Source organism: Cinclus cinclus, chromosome 3 (genome assembly GCF_963662255.1).
Source record: "Cinclus cinclus chromosome 3, bCinCin1.1, whole genome shotgun sequence".
NCBI lineage: Eukaryota > Metazoa > Chordata > Aves > Passeriformes > Cinclidae > Cinclus > Cinclus cinclus.
In genome coordinates, this window is record NC_085048.1 from 52,691,002 (window position 1) to 52,709,164 (window position 18,163).

General features: G+C 37.0%; 1 protein-coding gene across 1 annotated transcript in view; it reads right to left on the minus strand.

Moving 5' to 3' along the window:
• The window catches only part of PTPRK (protein tyrosine phosphatase receptor type K), a 293,433-nt gene that overhangs the window by 148,621 nt on the left and 126,649 nt on the right, over positions 1–18,163 (minus strand). Inside the window, exon 7 of the mRNA XM_062488975.1 lies at positions 9,565–9,858. Coding sequence (XP_062344959.1) covers positions 9,565–9,858 — 294 coding nt within the window. The remainder of the gene's footprint in view (positions 1–9,564; positions 9,859–18,163) is intronic.

Below are 18,163 nucleotides of genomic sequence, written 5' to 3' on the forward strand. Positions count from 1 at the left end.
TATTTAGCACTCAGACAGACAAATCCAAGATCTCATTGAAGCCAGCACAAGAAAAGCAAGAAAAGTGCTTGCTTTAAAAAAAACAAAAACAATCATGTGAAGTAAATAAATTTGAGAAAAATTGCTGGGGAAACATTCATAGTCAACCCTGCTTTCCTAATAGCAATGAGACACCAAAGTGAACTGATTTGTCAAAGGTGATGCCACAGGACAAAGACAGAGAGCAGGTTTCTTAAATTGCAGTTCTGCACTGTCTTCAAAGGTCATTACTTTAAGGAAACATGGTACAACTCATCTGGTTTATTTATTTGTAATCATCTAAGCTACTACAGGTTGTGAACAGTGAATAGAGCACATCATATTCCCAGTGGGTGCTCATGCTCTGACATTTCAGTGTAATTGGTAGAGTTCATTTTGCAGACAAAAGAAGGTACATTGTCCAATATATTTTCACCAGTCCCTATCATTGAGTACAATTTCTCTAAAATAAAGGTAATAAACTGCAAAATATGCACTTATGGTACTGTTATAGTATCTGAAACGTTTAATTATCTGAATGATAATTTAGCATGTAGTAATTTCCAAGGGTAATGAAATAACTTTTAGCAATTAATGACCTGAAAAACAAAATGCATAAAATGAAATAGTTTTCAAAGGTAACCAGAAATAACAAATAATGCTATATAAGGGAATAAAAGGCGTATGCTATTGATTTGGAGATGTGAAACAAGGAAAATAAATTTCAACCTCATGAAGAATTACTGCTTAAATCATAGCTGTATCTCTAAACTCAGTATTAATTCTGGTGACACCATATATAAACAAGAAGATTTTGTTTGCAGATTGCAACTTTCTGTCAGATTTTTTGTTGTTGTTGTTGTTGTTTCCTAATCCTTCTGAAAACAAATTCTTGCACAATCCCATGCCATTAATTCTATAGAACAGGATGCTATACAGATTTGGAGAGGGGATGGAGAGATGGGGATAAAAGACTTGGGTCAGAACAAAATTAATTTGGTAAGCAATTTCAAGAGTACATCTTCAGAAACTTTAAGACATTCTCTAAAGCTAAGGAATGAGGGACAAATTTTGCTCTGGTTTACAAGCCAAGGATTATAAAACCTCTTCTAGTTCCAGTGCCTAAGTCTCAGCCCTAAGGGTCCATAACATTCAGATCTCTTTTCCCACTCTGTGCATATGGCCTACTTTGTTTTTATTATACTGCAAATGTACTTGAAACATAGATAAGATTCAGCCAATTCAAACCACTGTAAATTAGAACTCAAGTCTTTTTTCAAGTTGCTTTTTTTCCTACCAGTTTCATAATATTCTATAATTTATCAACTTTATCATTGTTACATTTTCTTTATAAATTATATGGTACTGTTCCTGATAGGGCAGGAAAAAAACGGAAACGTTTATTGAATTAATCCATAAAACCAGTTTTAGATATATAAGCCAGTTCTTCTCCATTTGAGTTGATTTTATTCTGGTTTCCTAATCAAAATGCCTTATATCAAATTAAATGCATTAGAGAAGAACAATATCAGCTTTATTAACCAAAACTGTAATTTAATTTTTAAAAAATCAAGTTATTCTGACAAGAGCATTCCATAAATCTGTTGACTGTCTCTAATTATATTACTTCCTTAATTCTTCATTAATCAAGCTTGGTATTGGCTGTTCCATTATTCTGTTCAGAATTAAAGATGACAAGCTTTTAATTAATTGGATGATCCTGAGCCTTCATGTTAGTATTTTTAATGTTTGTTTTTCAAGTCATCTGGAGCTTTCCAGGACTGCTCCAGATCTTTATGTGAAAACAGCAAACAAAACCACGTAATGGTAAGAGCCTTGACAAGTAATTTTTAGATTTCTGGACCTACTGATCACTTGAGGTGCAACTTGACATCAATTGCTGCTTATTATACTCCTCAACTCATTGTTAAAATGGAGGCTATTTCATTCCATACAAAAGTACCACATAGTCCATTACCCCTTTCAGCACCAGCAGGAGGATGTACAGAGAAATAAAGTGGAGAGAGTGAAATTCACTCAGTTCTACTTCATACAGTTTAGGTTTAAATTAGGTGAAAAGAATTAAGCTGCTCACTATTAAAATGAAATAATGTTTAAAAAATAAAAGAACAAACAAGAATTAAATAAAAACCAAGTATTTATTATTCATTATTATTAGCTGAAGGAAGTCCAAAGAATTGATGCGTTTAAGAACCAGGGCTTTTGGGAAGAATGACATGATATCTCTTTGTAAAGGCTTTGGAGAGGGACAAAAAACATTGAATGCATTTGTTATATCTCATCAACATCCCCTGCCACAGCACAGGCTACTGGTACTGCTTTCCTCTTCCACCCTTCCACTCCTGCTACACACAGCCCTCCATATGTAATCCACACTACTCTGCCAATAGTGCCAAAATAACTGAAAAATTAGTATGCTTCCAGAACACTTTGGAGCTCTAATGATTAGAGCAACTTAAAAAACTTTATTAAAATTTTCCCTGATTAATTTTTAATAGACTGATAAATGAATGTATGATAAAAGGCAGTCCTATAAAAGTTTGTTTTATTTACATACTTAACCAGTTCTCAAACACTATAAAATTAATACTGCATTCCTGAACAGTTGAGAGACCTTAATTATGAAACCAAACTAAAGCATCAAACACACTAATCAATCATGCTAAAAAAAATAAAAAATATTTATTTCAGCTGAAATTAGTAAATAAAATTCACAGTTAAAAAAAAAAGAGCTCCAGTCTTTCAAAAGGGAAAGCTTATTTCAACCTCCAATCTTGTTTTTAAGAAGCAGACACAGACCAAGAATCTGTGAACATCAGTCCCCCAACTTTGCAGAAGCTCTAATCAGGCTGTGAGTTATCTGGCCTGGGTGCACCCACAGCACTTCAAGTGCTGCAATATGAATTATTGCCCACATACATTCTTTTACAGCTGGAATGGGCACCGTGGATTAATGTACTGCAATATATTTTCTTGCCACAGACAGTGCTCCTCTTGGAAGTGTGATCTATTGACTAGTTACATGCACTTCAGATAAATCACGACAGTCTCAGTGTGCTGTGGCATACTCTGCTTTGGGAAAAGCCACCAAACATACCAAGGTGAGGCAAGAGATGGAGAAATTGCTTGAGAGACAGGGGAGCTCTGTGTGGTCTTGGTAGCTGCTCCTTTTCTTCCCCTACCTCTACCACACAGTGAAGGAGTATCCTGACCTTGTGTCCTTCACCAGAAAGAGAGACAGTAACATTAACTAAAGTCTTTGCATCAAAACCTTGACTGACTAGGGTGTCAAATGCCAAAGACCACAACCATGTCTTGCTGTATGTTACTCATCCCTGCCTGCCCACTGATAGAGACCTCAGAAAGAAGGCAGAAGAGGCCACTGCACACAATGGAATCTTTGAAATGTGGGTGGCCATGCTAGAGGAGTCCACCTACCTAGGTCTGCTATCCTATCTCTAAGTGAAGAACATCAGAGTGATTTACTGCTGTAAAATAGTATGATACTATATTATAAAAAACTAGCCAGGAACAAAATTCTTCCCAAAAATAAAGCATGGGAGAATTCAGGAAATCCATGTCTTGTATAGCACGGCACTCACAGTGCTGCAGGAAGAAAGTTTTCCAGTTAGTGCAGAGGGAACTTGCAGCTGCAAGTACCATATAAATGATACTAAGCAAGGCTGAATACAGCAAACAAAAAAAGTTGAAAACCAATTTATGGGAGGTCAGTGAATGAACTTGCAGTTTACTGCCAATTCAACTGAGTCATCAGCATTGCACTCCTTTGAAAAAGAGGATACCATGTTTAATTTACACACTCTGACAAGAGCTGGGCTGGGCAGTCTGCCTGGTCTCTTGCTAGGTAAGTCAGCTGCACCACAGTCCTTTCTTATGGATATAAGCCTCATTAAGATTCTATATGTGGTATGGGTATCTCAGCAGTGGCAAGCAGCACAATAAGCAGAGCATGGTTGCTGGTGCTGGATGATGGTCCAAATCAGATGGCTCTTCTACAGGATGCCTTCTCAATAATAATTCAGTCTTAATGGGAATATGATGAAGTTCCTCAGTCCTGCCTTTTTACATTGTTTTAGTATCTCCATGCTCCACCTCCCCCTATCATACCCAGTTGGTAAACCTATATGGAACAAGACTCTGGTTCATTTGGAATCTGATAGCAAGATCTTAAATGGTTCCAATTACTACCTGGCGAAAAGCCCAGAAACAATCACAAGTGCCAAACACATTTGTAAAAACAACAGGAACTTATAAATATTGGTGTAATGAGTGTTCTTCTGAAACGACAAATGTAAAATAATTTTTAAAAGTATGATATTAATTTAGTTTGCCCTTAAAATGCATTCAAACTGTAAACAACAAAAATATGAGCAATAAAAACATGTAATTTAAGCACTCAAAATGTATTCATATTGCCCTTGAAGCTATAGTCTAAGTCCACAATAATACCTACTTTGAGGGAAATAAGATAAAAATTCTGCTTGAACCAAGAAGACAGCTGTTTTTCTGTAAAGGTAAATATTCTCTCTGTCCCCATTAAAAAAATAAAAAGAGATTGAAAATTACACGTTTATCTGTATTTTATTAGTATTAATAAAATGAATTAATAATAAAATTAATAAATTTAATATTTATTATTATTATTATTATTTTGAAATGTTAACAATTGCAGTTGCACAACTGCAAGGGACACAAATGAAGAGCATGGCTTATCTGTTTAGCGCTGTATATTTCAGGAGCCTCCTGTGATGCTAATTCTACCCAATTGTATAAACACGTTTCCTCATAATCCAACATCTTAAATTCTCTTTTTTTAAGCATGCAGTAAAGCCTACAAATCCAGGTCCCCACCCTGAACCCTCTGCCTCGGATTTGCAAGTGCAAAATGCATCAAATAAGTCAAGTAGCTCTGTACATATCCCACATCACCACATGCAGATCCTATACTGCAATGTCCCTATCACTCCACTCAATTTAAAAATAATTTACAATTTTTACATAATCACAACAACATTTTAGCTCTCCAGATGACCATGCAGGGTCACTTTCTCAACGGCAACCTCTCTGGGGTCCCTTCACTATAAATCCCAAGACAATGATCAAAAGCCTTTGAGCTTGCTTTTGTTTTTCAGTATTTCTCAATGATTCCCTCTATTTGTAAGTAGAGGAGAATTCAGCATTATCCTGTACTCTGTGTATATTGGTTTTGAAATTAATGCATGTAGATACTGTACACAAACATTCTGCACTCAAAAAGGCAGCAGAAAGCAGCCTGGCTCCCAAGCCTTCATCTGCAGGTGTTCATGTGCCAGCTTTGCACTGCTGAACCAGCATCTCCTGCTCTTGTGCCTTGAGGCTGACTGTTACCAATAGCAGGTCTCTGTGGCGGATAAAGATTTTGAACAATGAAATAACAATAATGACAATAGTAATAATAATAACATAATTGAGAAATATTTTTCCTTTCTCAGCTCTGCTAAAGCTATAAAGTTTCTCCCCGTCTTTACTCATTTCATTATCAAAACCAAAAAAATTGAAAACACACAGCGCTCTTTTCTCTAACTGCTTTACAATACTTCATGCTCTTCTGAAAAAGCACACTCTGGTGCTGAACTTCAGTAAAGTAGGAGCAAGCAATTCCACTGTGTACATATATTAAGTTCTGGACAGGCTGAACTATTGACCTCCTTTGCCACTAAAATATCAGTTAATCATAAAACTGAGCTGTGAGCTGTTACTCAGAAGCAGCAGCCAACGTAAAAGAACAGCTTTTAATTTAGAGTTGAAAAAGCAGACTAAGTGGACAAATTTAGATTATTATGTATTTTCTATGCCCTGCCCCTCCCCTCTCCCCCTACCCCCTCAAGGGAAGAAAGGCAATAACATCTCAGAGGATATGCTCAGAAGGACAACGCACCCCAGAGACACAGAAAACATCCTTAAGGATTACTTCTGGTTAAAGTGTTACTCTCTGCCCTTTGTTTTGGCGTTAGAATCCTGGAGAAGTGAATAATCTGAGCAATGACCCCAGGCAAGAGGCAAAGTTAGAATGAAATAAAACTCAGGTGCCCTGTGATAACTGAGGCAGTACCCTTCAGCATCAGCAGCTGGGAACACAATACCTTGACCATATCATCACCGGTGGTGCTTAGAAGACAAAACAACAAAGTATACATCTGGCTATTACAAAGAATAATGTAAGAAAATAGTGGTTTTCTTTAGATGTTTCAGATTTTAGTCATTTAAAAACACTCAGTGGTTTCATATATTTGATTGCTCAGCACTATCTTTAATCACAGATTGATAAAGAACACATCTAACAAAATGCTTTCTCTTCAGCACAGGAAAGATTACCTGAGAAATGCTGGGTAGACAAACAGCCTGTCAGAGGACTTAACTAGTGGAAGAATAATCCCTTCGTTAAAGAGCAATTTTGTTTAGTATTAGTGGAAACATTTAGTAAATGAGTCACCAGACTCTAGTTTTGCTATAAGGAAGACAGAAAATGATCTAAATATCTAATAATAAAAGTGCATGTATGACAATGAGGTAAGTATGATCATCACTCAAATAATTAAGGAGTAGAATACATCTCCACCAAAGCAGAGGACAACTGATCAATAATATGTTACTAAGAAATAGCATGAAATGATAAATACTGAATGAATTATGGGGGAAAAGTATTTCAAACTTCATTTGAAAACAATGCTATTATTTGCCTAAGTATTAAACAGAAAGCAGGATACAAGCTTATTTTCATTATGTTTTTTTTGCGAGTTTGCTGTTGCTGCTACTTGGAATGCAAATTTTAATCCTTACAATCTCATCAGATCAATGTTCGCTAATATGCACTTTTTAATCTGTATAGAGAGCAAATTTCATGTTAAAAATTAATTTATTTCCCACCACCATTCCATCTGATACTGAGCAGATAATCAAGTATGACTCATTGCAGAATTTGAATTAATATGTATAAAATTTATGGAAAGACAAAATTGACAGAAAACACTGACAGAAAAGAGAATATCTATCTGAAAAATAAGTGAGCTTGTCAGAAATGAGAATTAGGAATAACTGAAGAAACTCCAGAAAGAAGATATTGCTGCAGAGATGTCACCTAATATAGCACAGTAAATCACTTGCCAGTCACTGGTACAACATAGGAAGAAGCAGAGACTGCAGGGTGAGATATTCCATTATTACCCTCACCTTTTCTTGTAAAACCTTTCTTTGGAAGAGACTAATTTTTATAATTTGTCTTTTGCAAGCAAAATATCAGTATATACAACCAAAAAAAATAATACTGATAAGGACTTGGAAGTTATCTATCAGAAGCCTTGGGAAAACACTGCAAAAAAGAAAGGTCTGCCTCATTTTCCAGACAGGTGAGGAGGCAGCAAGGTGTTCAACCTGGTTCTGTTCCTGTCTCATCCCTGACACTGGGCACAATATTTCAGTCTTCACAAACCCTTGCTGACACACCTTCTTCTAACTGAAACTAGCTAACAGTAACAATTATTTGCCTTCACTTCAATGGAATAGGAAAAAATCCATCATACTGCAAGGTAAACAGCTTGAAATATTATTATTAAAATAGTGCTGTCACAAAGTTCAGGATTTTCTGCTCAAGTGTTTTTTTGATCTGCTTAATTTCATAGCAGATTAAATTGAGTTGAATTTTTTTCTAAAGCCAGACTACATTTTGGAACCTTACATATGAATGTTGCGCTAAAAAAAATTAAAAATAAAAACGCAATCACAGTAACATTATTTCCCCTAACAGGCTTCTAAAAATATGTCACATAATTCATTACTTCCTTTCCCACTAAAAATCTTTACGCTGTCTCAACATGGGTAAATTGTTACATTTTTTCAAGTGCTAGGAAAACAACCTGAACATTTCATTTCGTTAGTCTCTCAGCCTCTTTAAATCAGAAGCAGTTTTCTAATTCCTACTTTTTCAGAAGAATGTCTAAACCAATTCTGTGCAGTAAACCAATACTTTAACCTTACTTAGATCTCAAAGACTGACACCTTAACTGAGATAGACATGTAGATCTTTCTACTTCACTGGAAAGACAGACTAAATTATAAAAACAATCACAAACTCCAGAAGATGCCTTCAGTTACTCCAGCTTAGTGCATCAGCTTCAGACAGTACTATGAACAACTCAAAAAAAGATTCTTTAATTTTCTGGAATTCATACCCACTGACCTAGTCTTCTAGAATTTCTGTCTTCTGATCCAGACCCTGACACTCTTCCTTAAGTAAACAGAATGAGTGGTCATCCACCAGAGATCCATCTCCAACTTGTGAAAAAACTATTTCTGATTCACATATGCACATATATGCATGACACATGCAAAACTGAGACTCTAGCTTGTCCTTCTGATTACTTTTATGCAATTTTGAATAGATGGTTATCAGCACTCTTTCCTAAATCTTATACTGTGCCAACTTTAAAATACTATCAGGCCCTAGAAGTCCTGAGACTAAGAGGGAAAGACCCACAGTTTAATTTATGCTTATTTTCCTCACAGTCTGAGACTCAAATCTGTAATTTTTCTCCCTTGCAACTATCTGACGTAGGTATTATCCTTCTTCTTGTGAAAGCTGAGATTAAAATAACTTTAGGTAGCTTTAGAAGGAAGAGAAGATAACAACAATTGACAGTGCTTAATCTTCTTGGTGCTGGCCATGAAGGGGCACTCTAAGAAACAGGAAGCAGACTGCAGGGCTCACCAGCACATGATTTTGGTGACAGTAGTCAAAAATGGAGAAAACACTCCATTTGTATTTTCATTTGTATTCTACAATTCAGAGAATCACAGAATATTCTGAGTTGGAAGGGACCCACAATAATCGAGTGCTACTCCCAGTCCTGCACAGGAAAGCCCCAAGAATCACCATGAGCCTGAAAGCATTGTCCAAACACTTCTTGAACTCTGGTAAGCTTGGTACTGTGACCACTTCCCTGGGGAGTAGTCACAGCTAGAGATTTTAGTATTTGTATTTTAGTTCTTGGAGATTCTGTCAGGCCATACGTAATTGCTTGGGAAAAGACTAATTATGCAGAAGTACACTACTTTATAAATTCGTTATTCTATTTCTTAAACACATCATTTTTTCCTATGTAATTTGCTTTATATGCAAGTTTACTTGAAATGTAATTGAAAATACAAAGGTGAAGAAACAGGGAAGTCAGGACTTTCCAGAAATCAAGAGGTCCCCTTCCTTACGTGATGAGAAGCAAAATGTGTTCTTAGATTGCTAACTTCCCGCCTCCTAATCTACCCTCCAAGGGTTAGCAATCTAGACAATGACCAGGCAAAGAGGAGGACACAGCAAATCCTTACTGATCCAGAAACTTGGAGATCCTGTGGGTATGAAGGAAATCCTTAAGTGTGATACAAGCTAATGGAAGCCAACAGGCCTACCAATCAATTAAATCATAAAGTAAACAGTTTGGGGTTTTTTGTTAATTTTTCCAGAACAACACTCACCAGCACACTTGGTCCTGGTGATGAGTGGTGGTCCCGGCTGCCCTGTCCCACCTTCGCCCGGTCTGGTGAGCAGGACCCGAATCTCATATTCGGTGTCAGGGTCCAGGTGCCAAAGCTTGTACGTTGGTGCGTTGACAGCATGGGTCTCGGTCCAAGTCCCGGATGTCATCCGGTACTCCACTTCTTTCAGGATAATGGGGCCGTCCCCAATGATCGAGTTGGCATTCAGCTGGATGAGCAAGTATGTCGGCCCAACGCCCAGCAGCTGCGGGGGTGCTATTGGCCGAGGTGGCTCTGCAGGGGAGACAAAAAATAAGCCAGCAATAAAACAAAAGCTGGAAAACCCATGAAGAGGAGGGCTGTCTACACAGGAAGTTGTCAGAGTCTGGTCAGCAAAGATTCCAAACCTAAGAAACAAATTCAAACTGACATCAATGAAGAAGACCTGAGGAGAATTTTAGCTGATGGAAGTGAGTGGTGCAATACCGGAATCTGCTCAATGCTATATTTCCCTTTTAAAAACCTCAGCTAGAGACCACAAAATTCTGTGTGGTTTATATATATTGCTGCTTGAGATTTTTTCTGAAAAAAACTACGTTCATTTATATAATTTACTATACCAATAACTCGAGATTTTCTTTTATTGACTGAAGCTACATTTGCACTTTCCTTATAGAAAGAACTGCAATAGATGATACACTACCCCTGCACAGAATATTCTTAAAAATGATTATCACTGCAGTTAATCTGAAACCCACCAGATTCAGTTAGAGAAAAGGATACAGACGCCTATTACAGGCATTCAGAATACTTAGAACTGAGGAAAGCTGCTGGGAAAATGACAAAATTAAGACATATGGCAACAACATATTATATTTTCTTTTTTAGCAAGTTACTACTGATTTTGAAACTTGAACAATAGGTTGTGTGCTGTCTTTTGCCTTCCTTCTCTCATCGGCTTGTGCCTGCCTGCATATTTCAATGCAGCTTCAAAGTGTAAAAGGCAATGACAGACCAAGCAGGAAGGGGTGGTTCCCCCTACCCTGAGAAATATTAACATAGAAACATTGCCTCAGCACGATTTATTTTAAGAAACAATCACAAGCAACAAGCAATTTTCTAATAAAATGAATTCACTGATAAACATGGAAGGTTCATTTTCATTCCAGATGGCTCATATTTTAGCTAATTTGTTACAGTTAATTAGGCAACAGTGCTAAATTCAGTACACACAGGGGTTTCACACAGCAGTGATGCAGAACTAACAAATCAGCAGCTCTGAGCAGGTAGAGGGGATCTTATGGCCAGAACATTAAAAACAGCTTTTAACCCCAGACCATAAGATTTCACTAGCAGGGGACCCTTACATTCTACACAGCAAAGTTAAGACACAGATGAATTGCACGTGTTCTGCCTCCCAGGGATGATCCCACCAGTGTCAATGTCAGAACACATGCTGGGGAGTGGTGGGCCTCCCTGCATGGTGACGTTCAGCCAATGACTCCCTGGTTCTGCCTGCTTCTCTATTTCCAGCAGCAAAGCTTCCCTTCCAAGTACCACAGCTTGCTCCAAACAGTATATTGACCAGCTCTATAAGCAACCAAGTTTCCCAGATTTTTGCACATATCTTGCGGACTTTTTTCCAAATTGGCTGCTTCTCAAACCACTCGGTTTGGAGACCACGGGGTCTGTAGCCATGTCATAGTGGCTGTAGTGGGAGCTGATTTTTTCCTCCCAGATAGAAAAGGCGAATGATCCAAAGTATTTCCATTTCTGCTTCAGGATAAACAAAACTATAGAAAGCACCTCAATTCATTATTAATGTTTTCCTCTTCTTTGGCAATATATGTGCTTATGAATTAATTTAGATCCCTTCCTGCACCAAAGCTCAGAAATGCAGCTGGGCATAGCGAAGGTAGTTTATTTGCTGTGGAGCTAATGTATTAAATGTCAAACTAATGTATTCTAAGGTCAACATAGCAGAAATCATCATTGATGAGCATGATGCACTACCAGCTCTAAGTTATAAACTTCTAAAACATATGGTTATATTTAGAAGTATACACTTTGATTAAGAGCACTATTATGACAAATAAAATCTCATATGAATGAGACCATCATCTATTAAGTTTTTATGTTAAGAAGTAAAGCATATTCTTATATTAGCATGCACATTTTGTTTTTAAGCTCTTGAGGCCAAGGAGACTTATTTATAAAGTCTCTCCCAGTTCCAATAAATTATGCATGAATTTTAATCAGTTAGCAAATGAACAAGTAATTGTTTTGCAGCATTATTAATATTCTTCATAATACAATATACTATCAGAACCAGAGGTGAGGTGCAACCAGAAATCCCAAAAGTACACTAAGTATCAACTGAAGCATGCAGTCCCAATATACTAGGATAAACTTTTCTGATGTTACCCAATTAGCTTCCTATTAATTATTCCCATTCATTATTCTACAACCACATCTCCAATTATAATTTGAAATCACAATTCCTTTTTGTATATACAGCAACCTGAAACTTTTACAGTTTAAAAATTGCCACTGAGAGCTCAAAAAGATGGAACAAAGCCATTATTAATGTTTTGGTTGCCATGCCCATAGAAAATATCACACATATCAACAATACTTTTCTTTCAGTGAGTTTTAAATTTATGCTTTCAAGGAAGTATATGTTGCTGGCTTTTTTTTACCCCAGCAGTCTGGGTCCACCTGTAGTAAATAATCCAGTTTCAGAGTGCCCTGAGAAGACAGTCTGCCAAAAATGAAAAACCTCTTATGTGAGGCATGAAAAATAAAATCACCTGCTCAGAAGTTTGTTGAGGTTTATAAACAACATAAAAACTCAGCTTCAGCCAAACCAGGTGATGGCTTAGATGTTCAGAGCCTGGATAAGAGGTGGAATTGTAGGAAGCTGAGGCTAACAAGGTGCTGGTATACTGGAGCTTCCCTTCTGCCTACCCCTGTTAATGTGCTCCAATGCAGGTGGGCCCTTCTCAGATGCATTTTTTGACTTCCAGTCACCCAGACCCAAAGCCAGGTGAGGCAGAACCATGATGTCCCTCTGTCCTCTCTCTGTCCTGATCATTGCAACCCCACCAGAGAGCTGTGCCCTTCATTTCTGCCAGAAAGAACCCACCTTTCTTATGAGGAGATACGGCTAAGGCACACAGTATTCCTAGTAATCAATTTTCCTTAAGCTTAATTCCCCTTTTCTCAGCCATGAACTCTATGTGAAAGGCCATAAGGTTCTAAACAATAATTTATAAAAATGATTATGAAAAAAATATTTCAACCTGTAGATGGTTTAACTCATCAGTAGAATCACAATTTTAATAGGTATTTAAGATCCATTAAAAAGTTTGATCAAAGACCCTGCATGGTGAGTTTCATTTCTTCCTTTGCTAAGCACAAAATTTAACGTTCCTTATCCAAGGTAACTAGTTTAATTACTGATTCAATCTCCGACTGTATTTTTAGCCAGTGTATAAAGGTGTTAAATCTGATGAAATCCCTTCTAGTTTTCATGGCTGCTAACATCTCAGAAAGACTATATTAAAAGACCACTTGTACATCTGCAAGACATAAATATATTAAAGAGTTTCCATGCATAGCATGTTGCAGTATTTGGTCAGCTCTGGTTTTGACATAAAATGCCAACAGCTAAGGCAATAAAAAAATTAAGACTGACATTTCATCAGTACTTAAAATTCTCATTCTGCTGAGCTACTAGCAGTACATTATGCTAACATCAGTATGTATATGACACTGTATATTAAATGTAGTGTGATATTTAGGCACTGATGACTAGAATAAGCATGCAGCTTCAACCTCCTCTACTAGTCTTCCTACAGTTAAATGGTTGTGTCATATTTTTAATATGAAACACTGTATGCAAATAATTATGCATTCACAGGCAGAAAAGAAAAAAAAAAACAGAAAATGTTATTAGTGTTATTAGTACGGTAACTAATGCACATAAAATTTCCAATATTCTTAAGATATGCATACTATACTATACTATACATGCATATATACTATGCATACTATATTTGCATACATTGCCTTCCAAGATTAAACACTTCTTAAGTTTAAAACAAAGGAAGATAGTTTCATTAGTATCTTACTGGCAATCATAGTGTTATGATCAGCTCAAAGTGAAAAGTAAAAATAAACCAGAATTCTACATATTGTTCCATTTTGGAGGAAAAGCTGATACTGGATGGATGCCTGATAGAATCTCATTTTTAAATCTTATTTATAACAGCCATGTTTTGCTGAACATGACATGTATCAGTGGCAATAAACTTGCTACGTAGCAGAAGGGTTTGGAGGAGAGGGCTGGTCACCACATTGCCCGAACACTCAGAGAAGGTGCATGCCTTTGTTCACTCTCATCATCCCACTTGTGCTATGTACAAGACCTGCACACATTGATGCTGTGCAGTAATAGCCTGCAAGTCCCCTCCACTCATGCACACACTGTGCTTTCCCTCTGGTGACAGCATGTTCAGCTTGCTCTGTGAAAGACCTCACACCAACCCATACATTTGATATGCTGAGGAGCACTAACTGTTTAACCCAATATACACAACAAGGGTAATCATAAAAAGCTTAATTTTTTACAAGTATAACAAAGCATTCACTCATTATACGTACCCCAACATCAGCCTTGCCTACTCAGAAATTAAAATTGATGTTTTAATTACACCATAAGCTAGTAAGAATGTAGGTCAACCAAAAGAATACAAAGTTCCTTTAAAATTTGTCATAATTCAAAGAAACAAAAATATGAAGTCATGTAAATACAGCTAATACAGGATGCTCTAGGAAGTATAGCAAAGATGTCTCCACAAATGACTCAAGACTGACTCAGCTCCCACCTATATCAAACTCACTTTCTCTTCGTGGGAAATTTCTTGCAAAGCTGTTTAAGCATGTCTGCATATTTCTTACAAGCTCTGGTTTTCTAGTTGAATTCAGCTGACGTTCAGTGCCTGACCCACAGTGGCTATGCATAGTTAGAGGACAATCTTTGCCATAGGAAGCTCTGTTGGACCAGGGCCCCCAGGTGTGTGACACCCAGGCAATCTGAGACACCAAAGGCACAGAGGGGGAAGGGATAAATCCCTGCTTGCCAGGAGCTGGACCTGTGGAGAAGTGTGCCCCTGCACTGGGCTCCAGATTGCATGTGGAGATGTCGTGGCAAAGTTGCATCAGAAGACCAATGGCATGGAAGCAGAAGGGCGTGGGGAAGCAGGCTGCCCATTGCTTGCAAGAGCTACTCTGCTTCAGTACTCTGTGTACTGGAAGATCATGTACTGCTCTAGAGATTAATGTGGTTCAAAAAGTACTGAAAACCAGAAGAAGTAGAAATGTTTGTTTAAAATTTGGAGAACATGAATGACATTCAGAAGAAAAAGTTATGGCAGTCAAGTACTAGCAGAGAAACAACATTTTCAGTCTTGAAAGCTGGTTAATCCTGCAGAAAAAAAGAATTAACAATAAGCAGTGACTGAAAATTTAAATTCAAATAGAGTATTAAGCTACAAATGGAACAATGAGAATAGTAACTGAAGAACAATAACAGTAGGAAATTCTGTATTCTCTTAATTATAAGTTGGGAGGGAAATAGAAGATGTTTCTCATACCTCTGGCTCTGAAGAAGTATAACTGAAAGAAATTATGCAGTCATGAAGGTGGTGACAAAATGAACTATGAACAGTTTGAAAATAAAAACAAACCATGGAGGCTTTGAGCCCAAACACTTGGGTTTTTTTGGATTTTTTTTGTTTGTTCTTGTTTTATTTTATTTTTGCAAAAATTGTTCTGCATGTGGCATATCTTTAAGACAGACTAGAAATATTTCATTCAACTCTCAAAACTGTAAGGAAGTACTGCTCTGACAGAATAAAAGGGACTTTGCCAACTAAGGGGAAAGCATTACAGAAAACAGTACTTTCTTGATAAGAAATCCTTCTTCTCAGTTAAAAAGCAGGTTAACGCAGAGGATTGAGGGACAACAAGCTGAAAACACAGACCTGATGAACAACAGAGGTATCATGAACCTTTAAGTCTCAGAAATCCTCTCTGCAGTTTATTTTTAAATTTCCAACAAGATCTCAAGTTTTTCTGTGCATGACAGACTACACTCACAGCTGAGTCCGTCACCCTATACACTCCGTCTCTAGTGAGTAGTTTGGTCCTTGGTGATTTTGCTGAATAACATTGAAGACAAAAAAACATAAAAAGCTTATGCCTCAAATAGCTTGTGCAACCCATTGAGGACAGTTCAGTAATGGGAAATGAGCACTCTCCTTGGCTTCTGATAACTGGGAAATGCAAAAAGATTGAAAAAAACACCAAAGGGAAAAAAAAAAGACACAAGAATGTGGCATATTTTCTTCTTCAGCATTATTAAAAATACACCTCTAGGTTTACAGTGCTGCAAGACCTTCCAACCACTGATCAGATTTCACATGGGAAGTCCAATAAACAAAACTACATCAGGACAATATCAACTACCCAATTCATAGGTGCAGACACATACCCAGCCTTAGGTGAGAAATGCTGCCAGGAGGGACTTAGCTCATGGGATTCTTGCCTGCACACTCCATAGTGGTACTTGCTTTTCTCACCTCAGCAGCCCACCTTATTCTTGTGACAAAGGAAAAGAACAAGTGCAAGCTTATTCTCAGCCAGACATGCTATATATCAGCTACATAGATTACTCCTGCTCAAAAGACAGAATGCATCTGAAAAACATCAGAATAAAGGAGGATGAGCTTGACTGCTGGGCAGGGCACATTGCAGAGGCTGCAGGAAGGCACACTTTCTTAAACCATCTGCAAACCTCAAAATAACTCACCTCTGAAAAGTTTTACAATCACCTTCACTACTGCAAGACCAAATGCTGCTGAGAAACTAAAACAATAAAAATCCAAACAGCTGCAAGTTCTTTGGAGCTCTCAAAAGCTTTAGCCATTCAATTAATAATTCCCCAAACCATTGCTTGGCTTTTCTATTTGTTCATAAACTCATTTACCATTTTCTTAATAAATTTTGTCTTGGTTGTTTTTTTTCCTCCTAGTGGACAAAAATGTCTCTCTACTTATCAAGTTTAACTCATTTTAACAGGTGCTTTATTTTTCTACATTGTTAACAATTGCACATTGTTATTCTTTTTTTCTGATAGGAACGTTTCTATTGTTCCCATCTTTGTCTTCTATAGGTGTCTTGGAGAAGGCACTGTACTGATGAAAAGGCAGCAAAGATTTTTTTCATAAAAATAACTAACTTTGACATACTACACCATAGAATGATTTCTTCATGTAGAAATCAGTAGGCTTTTACAGAGAAGAGTTCTATGTAGCTACAGGCCTGCCTTTATTAAAAAACAAAACAAAACAACAAAAAAATCCCCCAAAGCCAAACCAAACTCCAATACAATCAAAAACTAATTCTGACTTATCTCAGCTGCTGTCCTGTGACCATAAGTGATGGTGGCTGCATGGAGAAACTTAAACGGCTCATGATCTATGATTCTGCTATAAAGGTTTTCCTCAAACGAATTTTTTCTTTCTAATTCCACTTATGCAGACTTTTTTTCTGTGACTTCAGAAAATTATTTCTGTGACTTTAAAATATAATTTATCACAACTGTACAGTGTTTGGCACTAGCTGCTAGTTCAGAGGTTGAGACATTACCTACAAAATGTTGCATTTTAATTAAGAGAGTTAGTTGTCTGGAACAAAAGAACGCATTCTAAGTAATGGCTTAGTGACCAGGTGGTATCAAGTGATTTATCCAACTCTCTTCATACAGTTTACAAGACCATTTTCATTGTCTTTTATTACTTGAAATGGAAAAACTGAAAGCATCAATTTTAAATAAACATTAAAAATAAATATCTATAGCACTGAAATTCAGGTAACTACCTAGAGAATCAGCACTGGAGAAAAAACAGCAACAAACAGAAATGGCAAATTGAACAGTGAGCTCATAATACTGGCTTAGATACTGTACTGACATATTTCAACATAATATCTCTAATTTGGGGTCTGCAAACAGGAATAGTATGTCACAAGCTCACTTCAGGTTACTGTTTTAGTTTTGAGCACCTAATATATAAAGTTTGTGTCGTAGATACACCGAAGTCTGCAAGCTCATGCAGCTAAAATGTGTTTAATTTAGGTGACGTGGCAGTTAGTGACCACCGAAAGTGCTGAAATAGGGATTATTTCAACAGTGAAAACTGCTAACTTCTGCATAGTGATGTTATATCCTATGCATCACCATGGCATTTTATTCACCTTGATTTGAAACACCACCACGTTCATTTTATTATCTTCCTTTAAAATAAAGGGACAGTGTGCAGCTTTAGCATTGTCAGCAGAAACTGTAAACAAGGTTAAGAACATGCCCAGCTTACATGCAAAAACAAAAAAAAAAGTCCATCTAAAAATCGGAATATATCATCTCTCTACACAATTTATGATCAGGACAAATTCCTATTTCTTGAATGATAGGAGGCTATGTTATTATGGGAATCAATCAGAAGATTATGACACATTTTGTCAAAAAGATTGCATT